This window comes from Talpa occidentalis, unplaced genomic scaffold, assembly GCF_014898055.3.
Source record: "Talpa occidentalis isolate TD23 unplaced genomic scaffold, MPIMG_talOcc4v2.1, whole genome shotgun sequence".
NCBI lineage: Eukaryota > Metazoa > Chordata > Mammalia > Eulipotyphla > Talpidae > Talpa > Talpa occidentalis.
Genome location: NW_026555331.1, coordinates 129,179,595 through 129,206,156, shown reverse-complemented (window position 1 = coordinate 129,206,156; position 26,562 = coordinate 129,179,595). Strand labels below are relative to the sequence as shown.

The 26,562-nt window shown below is 34.5% G+C and overlaps 1 protein-coding gene across 2 annotated transcripts in view; it reads left to right on the top strand.

Moving 5' to 3' along the window:
* The first annotated feature begins 279 nt into the window (after nucleotides 1–279).
* Nucleotides 280–26,562, top strand: part of TFEC (transcription factor EC) — a 185,106-nt gene continuing 158,823 nt past the window's right edge. For both annotated transcript variants that reach the window (XR_008550829.1, XM_054692576.1), the window contains exon 1: nucleotides 280–364. Coding sequence is in view for 1 of the 2 variants with exons in the window: in XM_054692576.1 (XP_054548551.1) it covers nucleotides 288–364 (77 nt within the window). In the remaining variant the exon portion in view is untranslated. The remainder of the gene's footprint in view (nucleotides 365–26,562) is intronic.

Here is a 26,562-nt window from a genome sequence, read left to right as displayed (position 1 = left end):
GTCATTACTCTAGACAAGTATCCAGACCTAGCTTTATCTTCTTTCCACTTTTCCACACTACTATTTTGTACATCCGCTATAGTGGAAAATAGTTGTATATTACACAAGAGTGCACAGACTTTTGTTTTTCAAGATATGGGTAGTAATGATGTACACTGCTTTTGAAAGTAATTAAATCCCCTCAGCTATTTAGAAGTGGTTACACTAAGCACATAATCTCCAGGTATCAGTAGTTTATACAATAGTTTATTTTTCTTTTATACTGTAGGCTCGAGCTAGGTTAGAGGATGACTTTGCGTCAGAATCACCTGCAGCCATCCATGATCACCAAAACAGTCGACGAGAAGGGCTTGTGGAGCCAAATGTGAGCATGAAATGATTCAAATCTTTCCATTTCACTGGCCTCCCCTCCGCTCTTATCCTCTCCCCTCCCCTCGCCTCCTCTTCCCTTTCTTTTTCTTGAGGCTAACTCAAATGTTTTGCCAAACACTGGTGAGGCCAGTGTTTCTCGCTTGTTTTTACGTGTTGGCTTCTCTGGAGGAGTTTGTAAAATGCAGAGAAACTGAAGCTGATGAGTGAAAAACAATTTATCCTCGGGGAGCCTTAGGACAATACCTAACAGTATTGTTAGGACAATACCTAAGAGTATTGTCCTCTTGTTATGTGTTAAAATTTATGTTTGCTTTCCAGTTTTTATATTAATCACCTCTAACTTTTATTTGTATTAGATGGTTGTTGATAAAAATAAAATATTTGATAGAGTAGGAAAAGAAAAAGGAAAGAGTAGGGCTGCTCTCCGTTATTACGAATTTTTCAAATCATGACTTGTTAAATATAGCTCATTCTCTTTAATGTTATAGTTAGGAGTATGAGAAATGAGTGTAAAGCCAAAAAAGAGGAACTAAATCAAGGTTTATATATCTTGGCCTCCCTCAGAAGTAGAAAAAGTAGAGAAGCAGGAGTAAACAGAAAGATAATGCTTACAGTATGTAAAAAGCCAATGGAGAGGTTGATTCACACAGATTATGGTTCCTGAACCATTTCCAAAGGTAATATTTTACTCTAAATTATTTAATTAGAGCTATAAAATATTAAATTACTTACACCCAGTGCTTTAAAAGCACTGACTATAGATTTCAACTTCATTTTAAATGTTTATTTTGGCTTATTGGTTAAAAATAGATATTGTTTTAATGTTTCTAAAGTTATTGATAACAGTTGATAATGATACTTCTGAGATTAATTTGATGAATTTGGTTGATTTGGCAGAGGATAAAGGAAATGGTGTATTGAAGAACCGATCTGTGAAACTGCTAAATACTATTTTCTTTCAATTGTATTAAATTGGTTTTAAATTTTGCCAAAGTTTACAAAGACTTGACATGAGTATCTTGATTTATTCAAATTTCACAAGTATTATTTGTGTTTACAAGGAATCGATTGAAGAAATGATTATTATATATAATGTAAAAACTTCATCATTATCATCTATCTAATTAATAAGAACAGCTACTCTATGGAGTATATTTTTACTTTATGAAATTGCTTTATGAAACTGAAATGTTGTGAATTATATTTCCTAAACTTAAGTAGATTTACACTTCAAATTTAATGGGAGACACTTTTTATTTATTAAATACCCTTGCAACTTATTTCTCATTTCTTTTATCATGTTGAATCCTGTTTTATATCCTTGAATGTGGAGAAATGTTATTTTAAAATAAAAATTATTAAAATAAGCAAATTACTTAAATTATATGAATGATAGAGAACATGGATTATTCAACTGTATTCGTGAGGTTGATGTTCATTATTGTTTGAAGTATGATATATAATAAATAAACTAGTATATTTTATAGGCTTAAGTACAAAAATTAAAGACTTTGATTATAACTATTTGTTACTTTATTTTTATATTTTTATATTTAATATGAAGAAATATTAAATATTCTTCATATTTAATATGAAGAAATATTATAAAGTAGTACAAGTAAGCAAAGGACCTCTTCAGCTCAATATTATTGAGGATTTGTAAAATACTATAAAGTAGAACATATATTGTTATAGTATGCCATCATACCATCTTTTTATTAGTAGTATGCCATCACAAAAGAAAAGAAAAGCATAATTGTTCTGTATTGTCTGCTTTAAACAAAAAGAACACAAAACTTTATAAAATGTTTTCATAGCTCATAAGTTAAAATTATTTTTTCTTTGGATATCATTTACATTACCTTTAAATTTGGGAATTATGTCAAAATTTTTTAAGAAATAGAAAAAAAGCTTATAGAACATAATTAAGATATGAATATGTTAAACTTGTCTAGCAGTTGACGTATTTAGTTGTTTAAATTACACGAGGCTGACAAGAAGAGGGAATACATGCTCCTACAGTTTGCATGATTTTCAAACAACTAAACAATTTGCTTTACTCGGTTTAGATATTTCTTTTCTTGTCCATAATGCTCATTTAATTCAGAGTGTTAGCTAATGTTTCTCACTGAAAATGAGGAAGAAAGTAAAGAAATAATAATTAAATAATTAAACTCTACAGTTTGTGAAATGGATCATAAATATCTTTTCTGATATCTTTATATCCTTATTACCTCTACTCATTCATAGACTGCATAGATTTTTTTTTTTTGTAGTCAAGACTTTGCATTCCACTATTGTTATTTCTGAAAAGAAAGTTTAAAACATAAAGGAGAAAACGGTAATGAAAGTGAGCCAAATAGCAGAAAGATATATGTGAATGTGAAGAATGAGAAGATTTTAAATGTAGGTGAATAATGGAATACTGAATTAGTTTAAGTATTTGCTTAATAGAGTCTTTCTGAGACTGACTGTATATGGCCTAACACAGACATTGCTATTGTTAGAAAATATATTTTCAAAAATCTTTGGAAATAATTTCCAAAATACGAGATGATGACTGAAATCCTCCCTAAATAGACACCAAAGAGTCACTTCCAATAAGTGTCAAGGATTTGAATATCCTAATATTAGTACCTTGGGTACCAGAGCTGTGTGGTGGGAATCCATAGTGACTCCTTCCTCTAGGCCAACTCCTTGGCCTAAATATTTTGTAATAGTATTGTGCCACTCTTAACCCTTAGGCTGTCTGAGCACTGGAAGTAGCACAGAACATGGATTGTAATTGAGACAAAATTTACAAGTAGGAGTTGTTATCTTTGCCTTTCTAGTGCAGTGCCTTATCCTGCAGTGCTTGCTCTTGCTGTTACGATCCAGTTGCTTAAACTCTGGATAGTAAAAGTTTTCTGTTGTGATTTTGGCCTTGAGTTGGGGTGAAGATAGCAGGTATTGGAATATCACAGCCTCGGGATGCAAGTAAGAGCCTCTTCTCTAAGGAGACAATGATCTGGCCTGGATTTGCTGCCTGTTTGGGCTTCAGGTGTTCTACATTAGGAACCTTAGGTTCAAGCCAGTTATCAACACTCTGTTCCCCTGCTCCTATTGTTCTCCAATAACATACCATCTTGCTGGACATCAACTTTGTGCACCCTCCTTGTGAAATGCAGTGCTGGTTCTCCAAAGTCCCTGATATGTGCTCCTAAGTCAACAGCTGTAGGAAGAGGCCCTATGGTAGCCATACCTCTCTCTTGTGAGTGGCATTGCTCCAGAATTGTGAAAAACAGTTTAATTAAATTTCTTTTTATCCTTTCCTTCTTTTTTTTTTTAAAGATTTATTTATTTATTTATACAAGCACTGGCTACAGCCAGAAGCGTGGGAGGGTGAGAGAATTCACCAGAGCCAGAGTGGGGAACAGAACAGGCAGACTGATGAAATACACTGCTGAGGGGAACAGCGGGCACGACAGGAGAGGTCTGCATGCCATGTGGGACCCTCGCTGGCGGCCGGGGATCGAAATGGTGCTGCAGAGGTTGTGGGTAGCTTTGCAGCCCAGTGCTCAACTGCTGCACCACCGGGGAGGCCCTATCCTTTCCTTCTTAACATTGCTCCTACTGTATGCTGTAGTTGTCTGTTTATATTTTAGGGGTTGTTAATTGTTCTGCTGCAATTTAGTTGTGACTATATGGAATAGGAAATCCCATCATCTTCACTCTGCTGCCTTCTTTCCAGACTCCTATGTGTCTGTTTTTACTCAATTTCTAAGCTGTTTTAATAACTATTGCTTTGTAATGTAAAGTCAGGGAGCATGATACTTATATTTTTGTTCTCTTTTTCCCCTCAGGATTTCTTTTCTATTTGGGGTCTTTTGCAGTTCCAAATGAACTCCTGATTTTTTATTCTATTTATGTGGAGAAGCCACTGAGATTTTTGATAAAGATTATATTGAATCTGTATATTGCTTTAAGTAATATAGGCATTTTAACAATGTTAATTTTTCCAATCTATGGGCATGGAACATCCTTCCACCTCTTTGTGTCTTCTATTTCTTTCAGCAATGATATATGCACTCCCATGTTCATTGTAGCATTATTTGTAATAGCCAACAGTTGGAAACAACCTATGTGCCCATTGGTATGGTATATGTAAACACAATGGAATACCATTTAGCTATAAAAAAAAAAAAGATGAAATGTTGCCATCTGCAAGCATTATACCAAAAGGGTATAATGCTTAGTAAAATAAACCAGACTAAGACAAAAAAATGCTTTTCTTTCATATGTGGTATGTAGAGAAATAAACAGATGAACTAAATTAAGCAGAAATAAACTTTTGAACTATAAGACCAATTTGTGTTTACCAGAAGGAAAAGGATAGTTAAATTGAAACAAAAGAAATAATTGTATGATGAAGGATAGAATTGGATATTAAGTAGTGAAGTTATGTAGTATAGACATGTTGATTTTCAGTGATGTACACCTGAAGTTATATAATGTTATAATGCAGTGTTACTCCTGCAAAAAAATTATAGAACATAAAGTATAGGAAAGATTCTCTGAAATGTTGAAGACATAACATGAACTCAAAACTCTTGCTATGATTGTAAGTCCCCATACTATACTCTTAAGTGACAAATTTTAATTGAAGATATTTCAAAATAAAATTTAGTATTGCATGTAAAAGCTGACATAGAAAGAGTGAAATAAATCTAATTTAGGTTATATCTTTTATATAGCCTACAATTTATGTGTGATGCAGAATTACTTGACCATAGGTAGGGATAAGGGGAAAATATGTTAATACCATCCTAATGACTATTAGGATAAAACCTTCATTTTGGGTATGAGGAAACAGAAGCCAAAATGTCATTTTCAAGTATGAACATAAAGCCTTTAGGAGACCTATCTAGATTCTACATCCTGAGTTCTTTTCTTATTAAACTGAGATGAGATGGAAGATGTCAGTTTGTGGCTATGCTCAGGATGTACAAGTAAGTACTTGAGAAATCAAGCAGAAATTCTATAGAATCACAGTATAGAGCTACAAAAATATATGTGAGCCATTTCTATGTGGTCAAGGCTCAAGGTGGGTGCAGTTATGGGGAAGCCCATACACATGAAATAAACATTTTTCTTTAATATCTCCTTTTCTTATGTCTTTTTCTCCACCTCCTCCTTTTCTTATGTCTCAAGTGTCTTGTGCTAATTGTAGCTTGATTGTAATTTTAGAAGTAGTACTGAAAAAGCTTACTATTGAAAATAAATTTTTATTCTCAAAATATGTATGGACATGATATATTAGTTTCTTTTAATCGAGGGAACACTGGTTTACAACATGTGTATGATTTAGAAGTACGGGATCATGTCTTACAGATGTATGTTACCATACCACACCCAACCACCCAGGTACTGAAAATCCTTCAACCTAGTATATGTGTGCCTCCACTTTGTTCTTCCCCTCTGTCTCCCCTTCTGGTAGCCACAATTATACAGTGACATTTCTGGGGTTTATTATTGGTTTGGTCTTATCCCACACTTTGTTTTGTTTATCTCTATTCCACAAATAAGTGGCACATATAAGTTCCACATATAAGTGGCACTATCTGGTATTGTTTCTCCTGATTTATCTTGCTTAGGATAATCCCTCTACTACCATCCTCATTGTCCCAAAGTCAACAACAGTTTATCTTCTTTACAGCTGAGTAGTATTCCATTATGTATATATATCATATCTTCCTAATCCACTCATCTGTCTGTGGACACTTAGGTCGTCTCCATAGCTTGGTTATTTAAATAGAGCTTCAGTGAGCATAGGCGTGCATATTTCCTTTTAAATTACTGTTTTTGCATTTTTGGGGTAGATACCTAGGAGTAGAATTGCTTGATCATGTGATATATTAGTTTTTAATATATTGAGAAATCTCCATACTGCTTTCCATAGGGACTTGACCTGTCTACATTCCAGTAGTATATAAAGGTTCCCTTTTCTCCAAATCCTTGCCAATACTTGTTGTTTCTGGTCACTTTAATATGGGCCATTCTCATAAGTGTGAGGTGGTATCTCATTGTAGTATTTATTTGCATTTCTCTGACAATAAGTGATGATAAAAGTGCCTATTTATCTTATCTATCCAGTTTTTGATTAGGTTATTTGTTTCCTTTGGGTTGAGTTGTATTACTTCTTTGTCATTCTTGAATATCAACCCCTTATCAGATGTATGGTGTGCAAATATTCTCTCTCATTTCATAGGGTGTGTTTTTGTTTTTGTGACTATTTCTTTCATTGTGCAGAAGTTTTTTAGTTTGATGTAATCTTAATTGTTTATATTCTCATTTGTTTCTCTTCCTATTGGAGATGAATCCACAAATATTTCGCTGAAGGTTATGTCTTGGAGTGTTTTGCCTGTGTTTTCTTCTAGAATTTTATGGTTTCAGGTCTTACATCTGAGTCTGTTATCCATTTTGAGTTAATTTTTGTGTATGGGGTGAGAAAATGGTGTAGCTTCAGTCTTTTGCATGTGGCTGTCCAGTTTTCCCAGCACCATTTTTTGAAGAGATAGTTTTTCTCCTATGAATACACTTGGTTTCTTTGTTATAGATTAACTATTAATAAATATACAGGTTTATTTCTGGGTTCTCAGTTCTGTTCCATTGTTTGTGTGCCTGTTTTTGCTCTAGTACCATATTTTCTATTATTATCAAGCTTTGTAATATATTTTGAAGTCTGGGAATATGATGCTACCACTTTCTTCTTTTTTCTCAGGATTGCATTGGTTATTTGAGATCTTGTGGGTCCATATGAATTTCAGTAATGTTTGTTCCATTTCTTTGAAGAGTGCAATTGAAACTTTGATAGGGATTGCATTGAATCAGTATATTGTTTTGGGTTAGATGCCATTTTAGCATTGTTAATTCTTCTAATTCATGAGCAGGGAAAATCTTTCCATTTCTTTGTGTCTTCTATTTCTTTTAACATTGTCTTACAGTTTACATTTTTTAGGTCATTCACCACCTGTGCTAAGTTTATTGTAATTATTTAATTCACTTGATGCAGCTATAAATGGCATTATTTTTTCAATTTCTTCTTCTAGCTCATTGTTTGCATATAGGAATGCAACTGATTTTTCTATATGATTTTTTAACTGCCACTTATATCTGACTTATAAATGACTTGTATCTTTAAGTTTTTTGAATATGACATACCAGTCTTTCCTTTCCCTTCTATATGATTTTTTTTAACTGCCACTTATATCTGACTTATGAATGACTTGTATCTTTAGGTATTTTGAATATGACATACCCGTCTCTCCTTTCCCTAGTGTTTTATTCAAGAAATCAGATGTAAGCCTGATGGGGATACCTTTATAGATTTTCCCCTCTAATCACCTTCAGTATTCTTTACTTGGAAGTTTCACTGCTATATGTGTTGGTGTAGGTCTCATTACATTTAGTTAGCTAGATGTTCTTTTAGTTTCAGAGACTTGTATATTTATTTCCTTCTCCAGGTTTGGGAATTTTCATCTATTATTTCTCTGAATAAGTTCTCTGTTCCTGTCTCTCTCTCTTTCCCTTCTATAATACCCATTCTTCTTTTTTTTTTTTTTTTTAAGATGTCCCAGATTTTTTTTTTAAGATTTATTTATTTATTTATATAAGCACTGGATACAGTCAGAAGCATGGGAGGGTGAGAGAATTCACCAGAGCCAGAGCGGAGAACAGAACAGGCAGAGTGACGAAGTACACTGCTGAGGGAGCAGCAGGCGGCAGGAGAGGTCTGCGCACCATGTGGGACCCTCGCCCGGCGGCCGGGTATCAAACTGGCTCTTTAGAGGCTGTGGGCAGCTTTGCAACCCAGCGCTTAACTACTGTGCCACGGGGGAGGCCCAATACCCATTATTCTTATAATGCCTTTCCTCATGGTGTTGGAGAATTCTTGAAGTGTTTAATTTTTTTCTTCATATTTCTTTCTTTCATATTAATTCTTTCTGCATTATCATCTTTGAGGTCTAGTAATTCAATCTTTCCTTTGGTCTACGTTCATAGCTTTCTACAGAATTTTTTTAATTTCCTCTGTTGATTTTTTTTAATATCCTGAAACTGTTATTTTCTTATTAAAATCATCAATTTCTGTCTGCCATCATTAATTTTTATGTTTCAGGACTTTTGTTTTTCTGAGTATTCTTGTATTTTTTTTATCAGTTTCTCTGTGTTTTCTTCAATTTTTAAAATTATTTTATCTTGGCAGTTTTTAATTCTGTATCTATAATGAAGAAGAGGACTTACATGTCATGGTGAAATATTTCATGGTGAAATATTTCATGGAGAAATATTTCATGGAGAAATATTCCCTTGAGGACTTAGAATACATGTGTTGTCTCTTTCCTTTTCCCATCTTAGAGTTTTTTTCTGTTATTTACTCATGTCCTAAGCATGCAGAACTTCCACTTCTCCAGCAGATGGCACTGTATGTTGGGGAAAACTGATCTATAGCTGCTGAGTCAGGGGATGGTGTTGGGGCTAGTCATTGGTGAAAGAGGTGTGTGGGGTTGTTAGCATTTGTGCCACCTCTGAGAGTCATTATCTCTGGGTTTTCAAACCTGTATCTCTATAGTCTGTGTACTTAGCTTTTAGTGCTGCTTCACAGGATCAGCTCCAGTCCCAAGGTTCATGGGGAGGCACAGTGCCACTCTGCATACCACCTTCTTCAGTGGGGACTCTGCCTGTCCAGCTCACTGTAGCACTTCCACACTTATCTCCTCACAGTCATGGTACATCTCCACACCACTCAACTCTCCTTTCCAGGGCAGCCAAGCAAACATGGGAGCATGGTCTGAACTACTATTTCCAGACTTGGTTGCAATCTACAGGCACCTCTCTCCATGTACCATATTGTGTGTGTGTGAATTTCCTCAGTGTCCCTTCTATCACACTCAGCATTGGTTTCTGGTGTTCAGCAGGCACTTGTTTCACTCCACATCACTGAATCCTCAGAGTTCAGTGGCTCTCTGAACCTCCTTAGATTATTCTCTTGGGAGAGAAGTAGGGGACGTCCTCTGACACCATCTCCACCTCCTTCCAGTGCTTGATATCCATGATATAATTTTTTGAAAAACAAATAATGTTTCAGAAATGATAGCATTTAATATTAAAATTTGGTTTTTGTTAATATGCTCAATTACCTGATTTGAATGTGCTTTAAGAATAGGAATTTTCTTTGTCCCTCTTGCAGATGTTATCATTATGATGATGGGAAGCCTTTAGGCAGTGTAGAAAGTAACAAGAATTGTTAGAAAGTAACAAGAATTGTAGTGCTGGAACTAGGAGAAGCTGAGACATTTGTTTTAGGTACAAAATTTAAAGGGACAAGGGGAAAAAAACTCAAAAATTAAGAAAGACAATATTTAATAAAAAATAATTTGTAATGTAAAAAATGCATAATGAACAAAGTATCACAGATTAGTAATAGTACAATGCTGAGTCATATCAGAGCTAAAAGCAAAAGGGGAAAATTAATACTGATCTGAGAGTTGGGGAGGAATAGGGAGTTTTATTTCACTGGTAAACTGTATTTTAATTAGGTAGCCAGGCCACATGGAATGTTAAAAAGGAAGTAGAAAGTTAGAAATATATCTTCAGTCAGTAATCTAACCTTTTTGACATTTAAGTCTCCTGATTAAATGTGTGGACTGAGGGTGGCATGGTGGGGAATGGGCTTGGAGATGCTGGTCATTTCTTCCTGGAACTGTTTTTTTTTTTTTTTTTTTTTCTGGCACTGTGAAGACATTAGAATTGGTAAAAGCAAAATCTCACTGAGTTTAATAGGATCACAATAAAGAACACAGACAATACAAACCTTTGACTTAGACCTCTGAGGTAGACCCTAGCACACTTGCTGTAGGTCAAATGGCACAGTAAGATGTACACTGTGGATATAAGTCAACTGTATAAACAAGGAGTTGACCTTTGTAGAATTGTCTTTCTCTGATATCTTAAATAATGTGATGTTTAACCATGTCATTATAGTTGCTTCCCTTTACCTGGCTAACTTCTATTCATTATCCAGTTCTTAATTTAAATATTCATTTCTCATGGATATTTGTCTCTTGAATTCTCAGTATAGATTAGATCTCCCATTAGATATGTTCATTGGACCATGTATTTCACATTAATCAAAATGATAAGTGTATTAGTCAGGGAGACAGAAATCATATGAGGTCTTCCAAGGAGAGTGAATTTAATGGAGAAATAGTTAATACAAATGGTGAAAGGGTTGATTCCACATCCTGGATTCTTTTCCTATTACATAGAGTTCATTGATATGGAAGATGTCAGATTGTGAGCTACACTCAGGAATGTAAATGCAAGATGAGGAATTGTATTGTGACTCTTAAGGGTTTCTAGCAGTGAGCTATTCATAGAATTGTTCAGGAGGACAATTTGGTATGGGCTAGTATACCTGAAAAGAGGAAATCAGTGCCAAAGATGGGATTCCTAATGGGTCATACCCACTTTCAGAGATACCAGCACAAGGCAAGGAGAGAGGGAAAATATTCAGAGAAAGACCCTTGGCAACAGAGATGAAGACCCTACCCTGCCAATATTGCAGCAATGTCCCTCATTAGCCAAACCTGGCTGGACATAAGTTGGCAAAGAATTATGAATAATACAGTTTATAAGGATCTCTGGCACCTGTAATACTACATAGAACATGGGAGGAAGGAATTGAGTGAGACAAATGATTGATGTTAGTATACAAAATAATTATATGTAAATTAATGCTTTTGCCAGTATAATGTCAATCTCTCCAGACAGTCTGTAATTTCTATGGGTCAGGAGTGTTTCTTCCTTATTCACAGATGTATTCCTAGAACCTTTCATATTGCCTGGTGCATAGAGGATTTTGAATGAATGAAAAAATAAATGAACATGTTATTGCCACTGTACTTTGAAGAGTCATGTTCTCCACTGACAGCTAGTTGTGTGCTCTTTCAATGCAAGTGTTAACAAGAGCTCCTGATAAAACACAACACAATAAAGCCTCTATTTGAAGAAAGTGGGGAACAGTGATAACAGTGATAACAGTATTAGTAGGTAACAGAGTTTCAGAGATTAGAAAGTATTCTTCAGCCTGAGTCTTAGTTGCTTTATCCATCTTGCCCTAATACTTCATAGGACACTCTAGTACACATATCAACTTGGGAGAATTTTCTAAGAAGTGGGAAAAAATACATTAATTGAAATGGATTTAAAGAATGGTCAGTGTAGCTTAAACTTACAAGCTACATGTCAAAGGACAATCTTCCTAATGTTTGTTGCAAGACAATGTTTAGTATGCAATTCACATTATGTCAGAGGAGGATCACCCTTCTTTCCTTATAACACTTTTCTGTTATGCTCTCCTTCTGTGACCCCAGTTATGTGTATATGTAGCTCATTTTAAATAGTCTCTCAGGTCACTCATGTGCTCTTAATTTTTTCAGCATTTTTTGTTTGCTTAGTTTGAATAGTTTTGAATAGTTTTGTTTGCTTAATTTGAATAGTTCCTACTGTTACAGCCTTAAATTCACTATCTTTGCTTACATAGTGTCCAAGGCACTGTTAATCTTATCTTATATGTGTGTGTGTGTATTTTACTTTATTATAAATTTTATTTGGCTTGCTAAAACAATAAAGGAACAGAGACTTTTTTTTTTTCTCTGCCCAAGGATTCCTAACTACTATTGGTAAAGTTAATGATCACAGGGAAAATGCAAAACCCAAAACACACAATTATGATAACAGATAAATAGAAAATGACCATATCATCACCATTATTACTTAATTTTCTTAGCTAACTGTCTTCATTGTTGGTGTTTCCTTGTTATAATACCTTCCTGATTGCCAGGCTAGGATTTATATTATCTAGGGTAATTTTTATTTTAAACATTATATTTTCCTTTTCCAGAATTTGAATTTAGGTCTTTTCTAGAATATAGTCTTATTTCTCATGTCTTATGTTTTTTCACTCTCGAACAATGGAATATTGCTGTAGTAGTAGATGTTTTAATGTGCTTTTTGTTGTTGCTGTCATCTGTGTCATTTGTTGGTCAGTTTTTATTGAGTGATTTTTCTCTTCATTATTGTTCATATTTGCCTACTTCTTTGTATACCTGATGATTTTTTATTGGATGTCAAAAATTGTAAGGTTTGATACTTTTAGTAATTTTTGAAATATTTTTGAACTTTGCTCTGGGGTGCAGTGAAGTTGCTTGGAAACATTTTGATCCTTTCACAATTAGATTTTACTCTTGTCTAGGTGGTGGAATTATAGTTCTCTAGTCTAAGGTTAATTTCTCTCCATTATCAAGGCAATATACCCCTTCGAATAATCTTCCTGATGCATACCTTGTTTATTACGATGTTGCACACCTCTGGCTTTTGGGAATATGAACTATATCCAGCTCCATGTGATCTCCAAAAATTATTCCTCCTACTCTTTTCCTGTAGTTCATTTTCTACTCTTAGGCAGTTTGTTTGCACATATGCTCTGATAATCTCAGTTGAAGATTCTTGGGGAACTCTCTATAATTTGGAACTCCTTCTCTTTGTAGCTCACTTTAGTACTCCCTAAATTCTCTACTTTTTATATTTGGAAAGAATGAAAAATCAGGAATTTAATCTTTGTTGAAGTCCAGGGTACTTGATGAATTAGTGTGGATGTCTATGAACAAAAGTTTTAAAACCCAGTGAAACAAATCCATTTGGATTTTGTTATCTTATGAACAAATTAAATCAGTCACTTCATATTATCTGATACTAGATTTGTATTTTCAATACATAGTATTTTCAATACATTTGCATTTTTAATTCATATTCCAAATATGAAAATGTGTAAAATGTTATTAAGTGTATTAGTCCTGCTGAATGAAGGAAAATGACATTGCCACAAGTTTTCTTTTTTTTTTTAAGATTTTATTTTCATTTATTTATGAATACAAGAATTGGGGTGTAAACCAGAGGTGCAGGGAATTAGAGGATTCACCAGAGACAGGGTGGGTGCAAATAGGCAGATTTACTGAAATACACTGCTAAGGGGAGCAGTGGGAAAGACAGGAGAGGTCTGCTGTGTCATGTGGGTTAGTTCTCTGGCTGGGAATTGAACTCATTTCACAGTAGCTGGTGATAGCTTGATAGTGCTAAGACTTTAACTCCTGTGCCACTAGGAAGGCCCACAAGTTTTCATTCTTGAAAACACTATTAGTATAAAGGGAATAATTTAATTGAAAAATAAAAATTTAGAAGCAAATATCAAATATTACATTTGTGTTCAGAGTAATGTTATAAGAAATATATTTTGAATTTAAGATCAATTAACAACACTCCCAAAGAAATTCAGACTACACATTTATTCATTTTTGTGTGCTGATGATGGAGCATATGGAATGCTACATGTAACTTGCTAAGTATTCATTGCATTATTTCCAAAGTTCAATGACATTTAGTTTGAATGACATTGTATTTATAATTTATGATTTTAATAACTCAAATACTGATTTTATATAGTTAATTATCCTCATTTGCAAATGATACATGCAAAAATTTATGTTTAGCAAATTAAGATTTGAGTTGTCAAAGACATAGATCACAAGAACTTTATTTCTATATGAACAAATATGATTTGAGCTTGAGTCACATTCACATGCCTTCAATCAATCTTACTCTAACTTTGAAGCTAATATAAGAACATAACTCTTCTCATGAATTTTTACATGTTAGTTTCACTTCCAGTTAACACAGTATTAAAATAGTATTCCCCTAACTGTACATTCTGCAAGAAAGTAATGTGACAACAATAAAAATGCAAACATATTCTCTAAGCATGTAGCTGTCAGTTGTTGGTGGTGATGTTATTCTTGTTTTCTTTAATATTCTTAATCATGTGATATATTACCATGAAACTGTGTGGTTTAGTTGTTGAGCAAGAAAGAGCTTGTGGATTTTTTTCCCTTCAAGATTGTTGAATCACATTATAGTGACTCCAAAATAAAATTCAAAGACAAAGAGGACCAAATCATATCTTGTATTCAATATTAAGGTATTCTAGTTAACAATAAGTGATTTTATTTATTTATTTGTTTGTTTATTTATTTTTTCCTAATTCTTTTTTTTTAAAGGAATCTTTTTTTTTAAGATTTATTATTTATTTGTTTATACAACCACTGGGTACAGTTAGAAGCGCAGGAGGGTGAGAGACTTCACCAGAGCAAGAGCAGGGAACAGAACAGGCAGAAGGACCGAAGTACACTGCTGAGGGGAGCAGCGGGTGGCAGGAGAGGTCTGTGCGCCATGTGGGACCCTCACCGGCGGGAGGCGGGAGGGGATCGAACCGGCACTGCAGAGGCTGTGGGCAGCTTCGCAGCCCAGCTCTCAACAGATGTGCCACCAGGGGAGGTCCAACACTGAGTGATTTTAAATTAGAGACTGAAAACTAGTAGTAAAAGTATAACAGTAAACAAAGCATTAAAAAAGGAAATTTTAAAATAAGTGTAAAACATCTTTTGGTCTGTTGAAATGTGTAATTATTTTGGTTTTAAAAGTAAGTGGAAACAAACTTCTAAATTCTAGAATTAACATACTTTGTGGGGAATTGAAATGGGAGAAGGAAATTATGTTTTGTCTCATTTCCATTTGGTTGCAAATTGGTTTGTTGTAAGTAGGTTTTAGTATGGATGCTCCATAACCTAGAGTCTAGGCAAAATACCTGAGGTTATGGTGAATTGTCAAGTCCAGTAGTACTTAATGTCTCTTTTGGAGTTCTCTATTTTTGTATAATTTAGTTGGATGTAGTATACTGGGGTTAGGATAATGACAGAATAGAGTGAATCTTTGTTTTGAAATTTGCAGTTTATTACCAAATATATGTATTATTATTTAGGAATAACTCTTAAAGTCCTTGATTATTGCACATTAGAAGTGTTGATACTTGAGCTTGCATGTATATACATAGCAGACCAGTCATACTTTCTCCTTACTTACATGGTATTCATATACAATATTATAAACATTATTTTAATTCCTGAAATGTGATATTACTGGTATTAATTTATTTAGGCAACATTTATTTATTTTTTGAAACTTCAGAGATTTTATTTAAATATATATATATATTACTTTAAACTGTCAACAAACTCTGCAAATATTTACCAATCGAAATCAAAGTAAGTCATTCTTTCTTTAAAAAAATTAAGAAAAGCCTCAAATAATAAAAATGAGATGCACAAGATGGAAGTATTAGATAATAATCATTCCACATTAAATACAAATATATCCATTTTTGTATCCACTACTAGGCAACATTTATTTAGATTTAATTGCTTGCTAACTACATCTATGCTCATGATTCATTTTTAGACTCTCAGGCCATCCTTAGACCAATTTTTCCTTAATTCCTTCAGTGAGCATTTGTTGTTAGTAAGTTCTTTCAATATTTTCATGTCTTAAAGATGTCTTTAATCATCCTCATTCTGGAAATATTCTAATTTATTCTATTTTAGTCTTCTCTTCTCAAACCTTCAACACTTCCTCCCCCAGCTTTACTCTGACTTGATGATCTTATTGATATTTTCTACTTCAGTGAAAAAATGAAATCACTAGAAGAGAACATGCAGAGGTTCCCAACCACCTCAATCTACTGAGCAGCATCTGCCTCTGTACTCAGTTGTCCTGGCTGTAATTTCAGATGAATTCATGTTCCATCTAAAGTCTAATTTTCCACGTTTTACTGGATCCCAGTGTCCCTTGCCAAATCCTCCAACAATTCTCTTCTCTCTCTTTTGCACATTTGTGTTTTACTCTACTGGGCATTCTCATTAGCATATAGCATGATCTTATTTTTCATTCTTTTTCTAATTTTTCAAAGTCTCACCTCCTCCATTTACATGGTCAGCTACCACAGCATTTCTCTATTCCCTTTTGCAGGAAAGTTCTTTGAAGTAATTACTATCCAAGGCCTCTTTCCACTTCTCTGTTATCTTTTATGACTGTCCAATCAAGTTTGTGCTGCATCACTACACCTAATTGCTTTTTTCAAAATTACATGACTAAGCTCAATGCTAAACTCTCAGTTTCTATCATACTCCACTATTATCATCATTTGACATAATCAGTCCTCTTGATTACATTATCTTGACCTGGCATACCATACCACATGATCATGTTTCTCAGTGTTTTGAGCTCATTTTTACTCATTTTCCTGGTCGGCTGAAATTTCTCTATTCGATCCTTGGTCCATTTCTTTTCTGTATTCACACTCCTTCTCTCAGTGATCTCATCTAGTAAGTTTTACCTTTATCAGCACCTATATGCCTATGACTCCCATATTTACATCTCTAGTAAAAATCTTTGCCCTGAGCTCCAGACTGAATTACCCAAGTTCTGTTTCTCAGTCCCACATTGATATCTAGTAGATCATGTCCAAACCAATTTTCTGATATACTCCTTCCTCCTTTTAAAGCTATTTCACCCACATTAATGCCACAATGGACATTAATGACCCTTTCTTCTTCCAATAGCCCAGACAAAATACTTCAGTCATCCTGATTCCTCTCTTATCCAATATTTAATGAAATTCTGTTGATTCTATAATCAAAAGAAATCCAGAGAAGACACTTCTTACCACTTCACTGCTCTTAAACGTTGGTCGGAGTCATCATTATCTTCAGTCTGTGTTACCTCCAAGTCTCCTAACTGATTTCCTTGCTTGATACCTTTCATACAGTATATTTTCACATAGCAATCAGTGTGTTCTTGTTAAAATCCATCACGCCACTCTTTACCCTATCCTTTCTCTCTGTTCCACTGAGTAAAAATAGAAATCCTTACAGTATCCCTTACCCTGGTTTCAGTCACATTGCTCTACTGTTTATGGAACTCTCCCCTTGTAGGATTTTTATGTTGTCTGTCAACTTTATTTGGAACACTCTTCTAACAATCCTTTACCTCCTTCAAATTGTTACTTAACTTTACCTTCTTCATTATTTCAGTGCTGACAGTCTCATTTACATTTATAAACATCTGCCAATCTCTTTATCCTGGTCCATTATTTTCTCAGATTATTTTACTTAATATTATTTATTGACTATTTCTTTCCACTAGAATGTAAACTCTAAGAGAATAGAAATAATTTTTGGCCCATTTTATTCTCTGAGAGACCCTAATCTTTGTCTAGCATATAGCAAGTACAACATACATTTTAGTTGATGATAATGAATATCTGAATTGGAAATAATTTCATAGGATATAGGATTCTAGGCTGACAGCTATTTTTAACAGTAGTTGGAATGAAAAGTGATCATTTTGCAATCTTTCAGCTTCCATTACTGTCATAAAGAAATCAACCACCAGTCAAATTGTTGTTTCTTTTAGCTAATCTGTCTTTTCCTCTGGATGTTTAAAGCACTTTCTTTGTCTTTTGATGTTCTCCAGTTTTATTATATGTCCAGGTATGGATTTCTTTTTATTAATTGTGATTTGAACTTAATGAGGTTCCTAAAATTTGAGGCTCTGTGTCTCTCATCATACCAGGAAAGTTCTAAGTCATTGTTTCAAATATTTTTTTCTGCATCTTTTCTCTCATTCATTTCTGGAACTCCAATTAGCAGACTAATGTTGAAATCTCTCCATTTGCATGTCTGTTAACTTTTGTATTTCCTATTCTTTTGATTCTGCTCCATTTTGAATAATTTTTATATTTGTGTCTCACAATTCACAAATTTCATTGGACTTTTGTCTAATCCAAACTTTTAGTTCTTAATTCTTCTTACATTTACTTTCTATAATAAAAAAATCATTTTTTTCCCCAAAGCTCTCTGGTCAGTTCCCATAGCCTTTTGTTCCCTCATCATACTTGACAATAGTCTCTTTATTAAAATGTCAAATAAACTCATTTGGTAGTTTTTTTCCTAATTATTATAAGAGTAGCTAATTTTGAGTCTTACTGATAATTTCATGATTTATACCTTGACTCTTACTTATAGTTATTTAATCCTTCAATATTTGGTGACTTTTACCTTGAGCCCATCTTGAAGCAATATAATTGTGAGATCTTTTGGAACTATGTATTAAAGTGAGTTTGAAACCTTCTATAGATGGTTTGTGTTTCTTTTTGTCAGGAACATGTTTATTACTAACCCTGGATCACTTTATTCTATGGTTCCAGACATGGGTACTTTGTACCATACAAGTTGTATGAATTTTTGCCTTAGACACTTAAGATTGAGGTTGCCCTTTACTCAGATGAGAGAGAAACTACAATAGGCAAATATCTTCCTAGCTTCTGTAAGCAGGGCGATGTTTTTTGGAGAGACAGTAAGTCCTTTATTCAAGGTTTCTCACTTTGGTAGGTTTCCTTTGATTTACTCAGGTCTGCTTTGCCCTATCTGCAAGTCTTTTACATCTTGATTGCTAGTTTATTAGGGATTGTCAAAGAGTCCTTGACAAACTCCTACTATAAAATTTACTTGTGCTTGTTAATTTGTAGTTTCTTGTATTTCTTTTCTTTTCTTTTTTTAAAAAATTATTTATTTATTTATTTATTTATACAAGCACTGGATACAGTCAGAAGCACAGGAGGGTGAGGGAATTCACCAGAGCCAGAGTGGGAAACAGAACAGGCAGACCCATGAAACACACTGCTGAGGGAAGCAGTGGGCCGGCAGGAGAGGTCTGTTGCGCCATGTGGGACCCTCGCCTGCGGGGATCAAACTGGCTCTGCAGAGGCTGCGGTCAGCATCATAGCCCAGCGCTCAACTGCTGTGCCACCAGGGGAGGCCCAGTTTCTTGTATTTCTGAGGGTAATTCCATGACTGTCTTTCCTTGCTCAGACAGAAGTAATATGATTTTTTAAAATGCTATTGAACTTTATTAAATATAGTTAATAGCACGCTTTCACTTAGTTTCTTGTTTTTCAGAATTGCTAAAACAAATCCAAACCTTTTCACTTCTTGTAAGTGTTTTACATAACTATAATTTTAAATATGTTCTTCTCAGTTTTACTTTGAGTTTGAATATGTAAAGGAAATGGTGATGGTTGATTTTTATCATATGCCATGCTTGAATATTAAAGTGTTGCTTGTTTGGCTTTCTTAGTGATTACGGTATTTTAATTTATAAACAACCTGAAAAGTTTTATCTGCTCCAGAATTGTATCTTTTTATTGGATGTTATGGATATTTTTGACACAATGTTATTGAGGAATAGAGGTCTATTTGGGTGGGGATTCAGTCTGACACCTGTATCTAAAGTAATTCAAAGCAACTTGATTTCCTGAGAGTATTTCTGAAATTCGAACTACTTGAGATCTGACTAAACCTTTTGGTTCCTTAAATTGAAAGTTTTTTTGGGTTCTGAATCTTGGTACTTTGTTGGAAATACTCTTGCTTCTAAGAAATGACTGTATTGACTGAACTTAGAGTATTTGCTAAATGTGAGTCTAGCAATTATGATCCTTTGCATGTGTGCAGAAAAGGAAGTGGCCTCTGCGGTAGAATTTGATGGGTGCTCTAGCCCCTCCTAACCAAATAATTTCCTCTCCTACTTAAATATGACCCAGAGATAACATTTAGTCACTTCACAATAGACAGCAAAGAGAGGAGTCACTGTCTTCAGAGCTCTCAGGAAAAGGGTAGGATTTGTAAATATCAACCAAAACTCTCCTTGGCATGGATTTGATTATAAGTTGAATCTTGCCTTGTAAGGTTGAGAGCCTGGAGGGGAAGATATTTAGAACAAGTAAAGTTATAGGAAGAAATGAAGCAAAACACATTTAAGTTTTTTGACAATTTTTTTTTGTTAGCGAATAGGGATCAAGAGAGAAATTTATTTATTTATTTACTTATTATTCATTCATTTATTTATTTATTTTTACATCATTGTTCATTTTTAAGCAATGTTTGCTTTATACACAATGGAATACTATTCAGCAATCAAAAAGACAGGAATTTAGAAAACCTAAATAAGGGACCAGGAAAAAGACTAATTAATACAAAGTAAAAATCAAAATCAACAAGCAACTATAAACTAGAGACCCACTACGGGGGCGGGGGGGAGTAGGGAGTAGGATCAAAAGAAGGGGGGTGGGGCCTCTCCTGGTGGTGTAGCAGTTGAGCGCTGGGCTGTGAGGCTGCCCGCAGCCTTTGCAGCGCTGGTTCATTCCCCCACCGCCAGTGAGGGTCCCACCAAAAAAAAAAAAAAAAAAAAAAACAAGGAGGGGGGGAATTGTATGGGGACTATAACCAAGATGAAAATGCATACATTGTGCAAAAATCAAAAATGATGTAAAAATATATAAAATAAAAAAAATAAAAAAAGATAAGTCATACCATTTGCAGCAACATGGATGGAGCTAGAAGGAATTATGCTCAGTGAAATAAGCCAGAAGGAAAATATCGGATGGTTTCACTTACAGGAAGAATATAGGGGAACCAAATAAGACATCAGGGCAAAAATAGTAACAATACAAAAACACAACAAACAAAACAAAAACAAACAGACAATTATAAACCAGAGACATGCTTCAGGGGAGTAGGAGGGAGAGGTATCAGAGGGAGGGAGGAAGAGCATAAGGGACTGTGGTGACTATACCTGAGAAATTTATTTTAAGCTATTGGCTTATATGATCATAAAAACTGACAAGTCTAAAATTATAGTATGTCCTGACAGATTGGAGATTCAATAAAAGTTGATGTTTCATTCTTGAGTTTGAAATCTGCAGGGCAAGTCAGCAGATGGAAAACTCAGGGAAGGCTTTTAATTTGTAATCTTGAGGGTAATTACATCTTCTTTAAGGAAACCTTAAAGGTCTTCATGGCTTCAACTAAATATGTACGACCCATCTGCTGTACTCCAAGTCTACTGATTTAAATGTTAATTACACCTAAAAATGCCTACGTTGCTACATCTAGATTGGTGTTTAACCAATACTGGGTGCCATAGCCTACTTGACACACACACACACACAAATCTTTACACAGCCTAAGAAAAATCTTACTGGACTGCCTGCCAATTTGATTTGATTTGATTATATTTGCAAAAGCCTCATACGTTTTGTGTCATGTCTTGTACATACCCAGATTACCCAAATTTTATAACATGGATACACATAGGAGTGATATTCATGGATTTTTGTACAAAGGTGCTATCCTTTCCTAATACTTGAATATCAGGAAATATTTACAAAATAGCAGACAGAAAAGGAGTGTCTATCTGGAAGCCTTAATCTCTGGTCTTCCACAAACCTCTTCCCTTCTCTCCATAGCTCTGCTCTAGTCTTTATAATTAGAGGTTCTGAGATGTTTGTGGTAAGGGTAGAGGCAAAGATATGGTGGCAGAACATAGAGATTGGGTTTCTCTATTTCTTTGACTCCTTCCATATCCCTTTTCAATGGTCAGGGGCCTGCAGTTCCCTAATAGAAACATCAATAATGTACACAGCAATGAGTGATATACAAAATTCAGTATGGCAAGATGGGTGTTCATTTCTTATTTCAGACTTAAGCAATTTCAGTTCATTCAGTTTTCTCTATCTGCTTCCAGCTTGGAAACCCTTGATTGATGTTTTTCTCTTTCTTGTTGATCTTCATTGATTATAGAGAAAACATCACATTTTAAATTCTCGCATTCAGAAAAGATAACACACTCAAGCAATTTAAGTTTGGGAATGGCTATTAGGCTTTTAATTATTAGTTTTACTGATCACATCCTGCCTAACTGATAGATACGTCATACCTACTCCCAAACAACTCCTATAGCATTTGCTTAGCCTGTATTACTAATTAGCATATGGCATACATATATATATATAGATAGATAGATAGATAATTTCTGCTTATACACTTCTGCAGTTTATTGACAGTAAATTTCTGAAGGATAAATTTCACATAATTTTTTCAAGGTTCCTATAGGGCTTGATACTTCATGCAGAATAATTTTCACTTTCTTTTTTTTAAAGATTTATTTATTTATGCATACAAGAGCTGGGGTACAGGCCAGAGATGCGATTGGTGAGAGGACACACCAGAGACAGCAGGGAACAGAACAGGCAGACTGACTGAAACACACTGCTGAGGGGAGCAGCGGGCGAGTCAGCAGAGGTCTGCTTCGCCATGTGCGTTGCTCCCTGGCCGGCCTGGGATTGAACTCCTGCTGCAGAGGCTGCAGATTGCTTCATAATGCAGTGCTTAACCCCTTGAGCCACCAGGGAGGCCCATGCAGAATAATTTTCTTACAAATAAGTGGTTGACATCTGGGTGAAGGGGGGAACTTGATAACAATCCAGAAAGGACACTAGATTGCAAGTGTCTGAGGGCATAGATTGTAAAGGATTCAACATTACCTTTTTCATGGACTGTACAGTCATAGGACATCATGGCAGTCCTAGAAATATTTGCTGAATGGTGAAGATAATGCAATGTTACAGCCTCCAGAGTGTGGAGAGTCTGGCGAAGATTACAGATGGGAAGGAAAAAATTCAAGGTAACTTTCACTTGATTTATTTTGCCTTTAAGTCTGGGTCTGTGGACTACTGTATCCCTTTAGGCAATATGCTTAAATTATTGGTGTACAATGTTGTAAGACAATTCCAATACATCATTGCTTTATTTTATATGTATCATCATTTGTTATTATTATAAATGATGTGATATCTTGAAAGTATATAAAAGGAGGGATAGGGTAGAGAAAAAAAAATGAAACTATATAAAAGCATCAGTAGAATTTCAGGATATTTTGAGGGGACTTACTGCTTATTCTAGGCTCTTTCAAAGATACTGAGATTGTGTCTTCAGACATAATAGATACCTTAATGAAATGGATTCACTAAAAGAAGGCAAATATATTTAAATACGTTATTCTTTCTCTGGTATGATGAACAGAAAATACAGATTAAATTGGTTACAAGTTTGCTGAAGAATGTTAACTTGTTATAAACAAAGAGTAGTTTCTCTTCCTATTAAGCCATTTTTCATTCATTTATTTAATTTCCACCAAGTTTTATCTCTTAGATTTTCTTGTTTTTCTGTATTCAAAATCAAGCCTCTGGTCTTGAACCTTTTACCAAAATCCAAGATTGTTTTTATAGCTAAATAATGTGTTTCCTGACAGCCCTTCACCTCTACTAAAACTTTTTCATGCCTACCACTGTAATCTAATTGGCTTTGACTTTATTTCCAGAAGATTCCTTTCATTGCTTCATGTCCCAGAAGAAGACATGATAATGGATCCCTTGCTTTTTAGACCTTTGCACCTTTTCTTTTGAACCTCTACAATCCAACCTACTGGATGTTTTGATCATTTCTCTCAAGTCCATTCGGATGTAGGATCCAGCTGACTTTTCCCTGTTCTTTACTTCCATGATGGATATATGTGTCTGTGTCAATTCATGTGGTGAATCTCTTCCTCTCTCCTTTTGCCCCTTCTTTCTCTCAATTCCCTGAATGTTTTAAAATTTAGTGCAAGTTCCCACTCCTCTTTTTTTTCTAAGACACAAATATAGTCTGTGAACTACCGTAGTAATTCTTGCTAAGATCCTGTAGTTTATCACTTAATTGTTTCCTAGTTGTTTCTTTTGATTTGGTTGACATTCCTAATCTTATACTAAATAAGTTTAAAACTCAGTGGTTTAAACTTTTTTTTGACATTACCTCCATTCTTTGCATGCTCCATAAATAATAACAATAAAATACCAGCGAGATGAAAGGCGAGCTTTAATCAAAGAAAGCATGATAAAGAGGAGGCTCTTGAATGGAGAAGGTTTGTTGAAAGGCTGGGGATGGAATGGGAAGCGGTGAGAATGGCTCATTGTTCCAACACTGTGCAGGATGGAGTGCTGGGCAGTGAATGGAGGCTGTCAACTCTGGTTAGACTTGGCCATTGTTCTGGGATGCCCGTGTTAGCTCCGAGTAAGAGATAATTCATCAGAACGCTCTTGTACTTTTTTTTTCTCTCTTGCTCCAGGGCAGAAACTGTTCTACTTCACAGGCTGAACTTTTTACCTCTTGCCCTGTGAGGCAGAAACACGCTGCCTGAGTGCTTCCATTTTGAGACACCTTGTAGGAATCCTTATTGAATTGCTTCAGAAGAGTAGAATCTCAGCTCTCTAGAGCAGCAATCTACCACAGCCACCCCAGAGGGTGTTATTTTTCAGTCAGAGGCAGAAACCTCCTGTAATATGGGCTCACTGGGTTTTTGGGGAAAAAAGACAGCATTTTGCAAGCGTAGTTCTAATTGAACATCCCCATGTTGCAATTATTATTGTATTTCAGTCTTGTAGCCTTTGTTACAGAGGTTTTTGTGTGAGTTAGGAGGGGACCCTTTGGGTGACCATTCAAGCCTTTCCTTTTTTTTCCGTTAATTTATTAAGGTTCAAATTAAACAAGACTCCTGCCGTTACCAAAGTTTTCTGAACTATTTTGTGTAAATGTTATTCACCCTTTGAAATCAATACAATTAGAAGTTGTATCAAGATTCTTCTCTTTCAAGGCTATGAACTTTTTCTCTAAGGATTTTGAACTTGTTTCAGTCTTTGATTTCTTATATGCATTTCAGAAAAGAAGATATACATGTTCTCTAATTGCTTCTTAAATTGGCAAAGTTATATTCTGTCTCTTAGACAAAAATCTTTAAATGATTACATTTCTCTGTAGATTAGTAGCTTGTTAATTTTAAGTCTGTGATGAACTGGGAAATAGAAATCATTTGACAAGGTATCTCAGGAAATCACTTCAAAAAGAAACAGTAGATGCAGATTCTAACAAGGCCCCATCTGAGATCAGAGCTTCTGTGTGACGTACTGGGGACATCTAGTGGACAAAAGTCAGAATGAAACACAAAACTATTCAAGTAGGATCTTAAAGAAAACATGCTTTTAAAAAATCAGCAAATATTTCCATCCTTACCAAAATTTGTATATTTTCTGTGAAGATAAAATACCAAGTACATTTTAAATCTTATTTTAATTTATTTTGAACTCATTTGATTATAATAACCTATATTGTTTGACTAGAGTTGGTACAGTTTATTGTTGTGAAGTTAAATTTTTATTTTATACATCCAGAAGATATCTTCCTATCAGTCTTGAAAAGACAGGTTTACATAGCACAGTTAAATGTATTTTTCTAGTTATGTAATCTTGGTTAAGCCAGTCTGAATCTCTTTCACATGTAAAGTACAGGTTTAGACAAATGATATTTAATTTTTTTGTTTGGAAATCTAGAATCCTATTTGTAGGATATTATTTTCATTTTTACACTACTTGATACTTTTACAGGGTTTTCCACAACTACCATCTAAAGTAATTTTTAATAAAAATTCAAATTTTATAAATTATTAAAATTTTGATAAAATTTTAATAAAAACTTTTAATGAAAATTTCAAATTTTATAAATTGATGCTCAGCAAGGTTAAATTACTTGTGAGCCAAAAAGAGTCCAGTCTTCTTCACATTATTTCTGATACCCTTCTAGTAGATCTAGTAGATACAGTGCAAATAAATTCCTGAATAGTTTAGTAATGCAACTAAACTGTCAACTGATAATAACTGCCAACTATTATAGCATCTACCATAACCATGTTATTAACATATATAAATTCTTAATAACCTGAAGAAAAGGACTGTTTAACCCAATTTTGAGTTGAGAAAGTTAATACTCAAAGAAGTGAAATAACTTGGTCAAGTTCATCAGAGGATCTGTGACAGGGTCTGTGTTTATAGCCATGTCTCTGACTTTATTTTGCAAAGTTGATGAGCATCCCTTGAGCAAGCAATGGAACCCAGAAAGCTGATGCTTTATATCTCTCCGAGAATTAAAAAAAATGCATATTTAGCCCTATTAAACATAAAGATTTGGAAACATAAATACAAGTTAGATTTCTTGAACTGGAGATTTCTTAGATACTATTTTAAAAGACAAAGTGACTTGGTGAGTCTTGTGTCTGGGGGTAGAATATCATCTAGGAAATTTATGTCAATTGTTGGTCATTATGGGGTCCATAGTAATGAGGAAATGATGTTTAAGATTCAACAGAGACACAACAGGAAAAGTATGTTTTATGAATAAATTAGCCAAAGGCAAATTTATGGAAGAAATAAATCTAAGTAGTAAATTAAATTTGGAGGAACATTACATGAAATTAACAATTTCACACAATCCAGTTTACCGC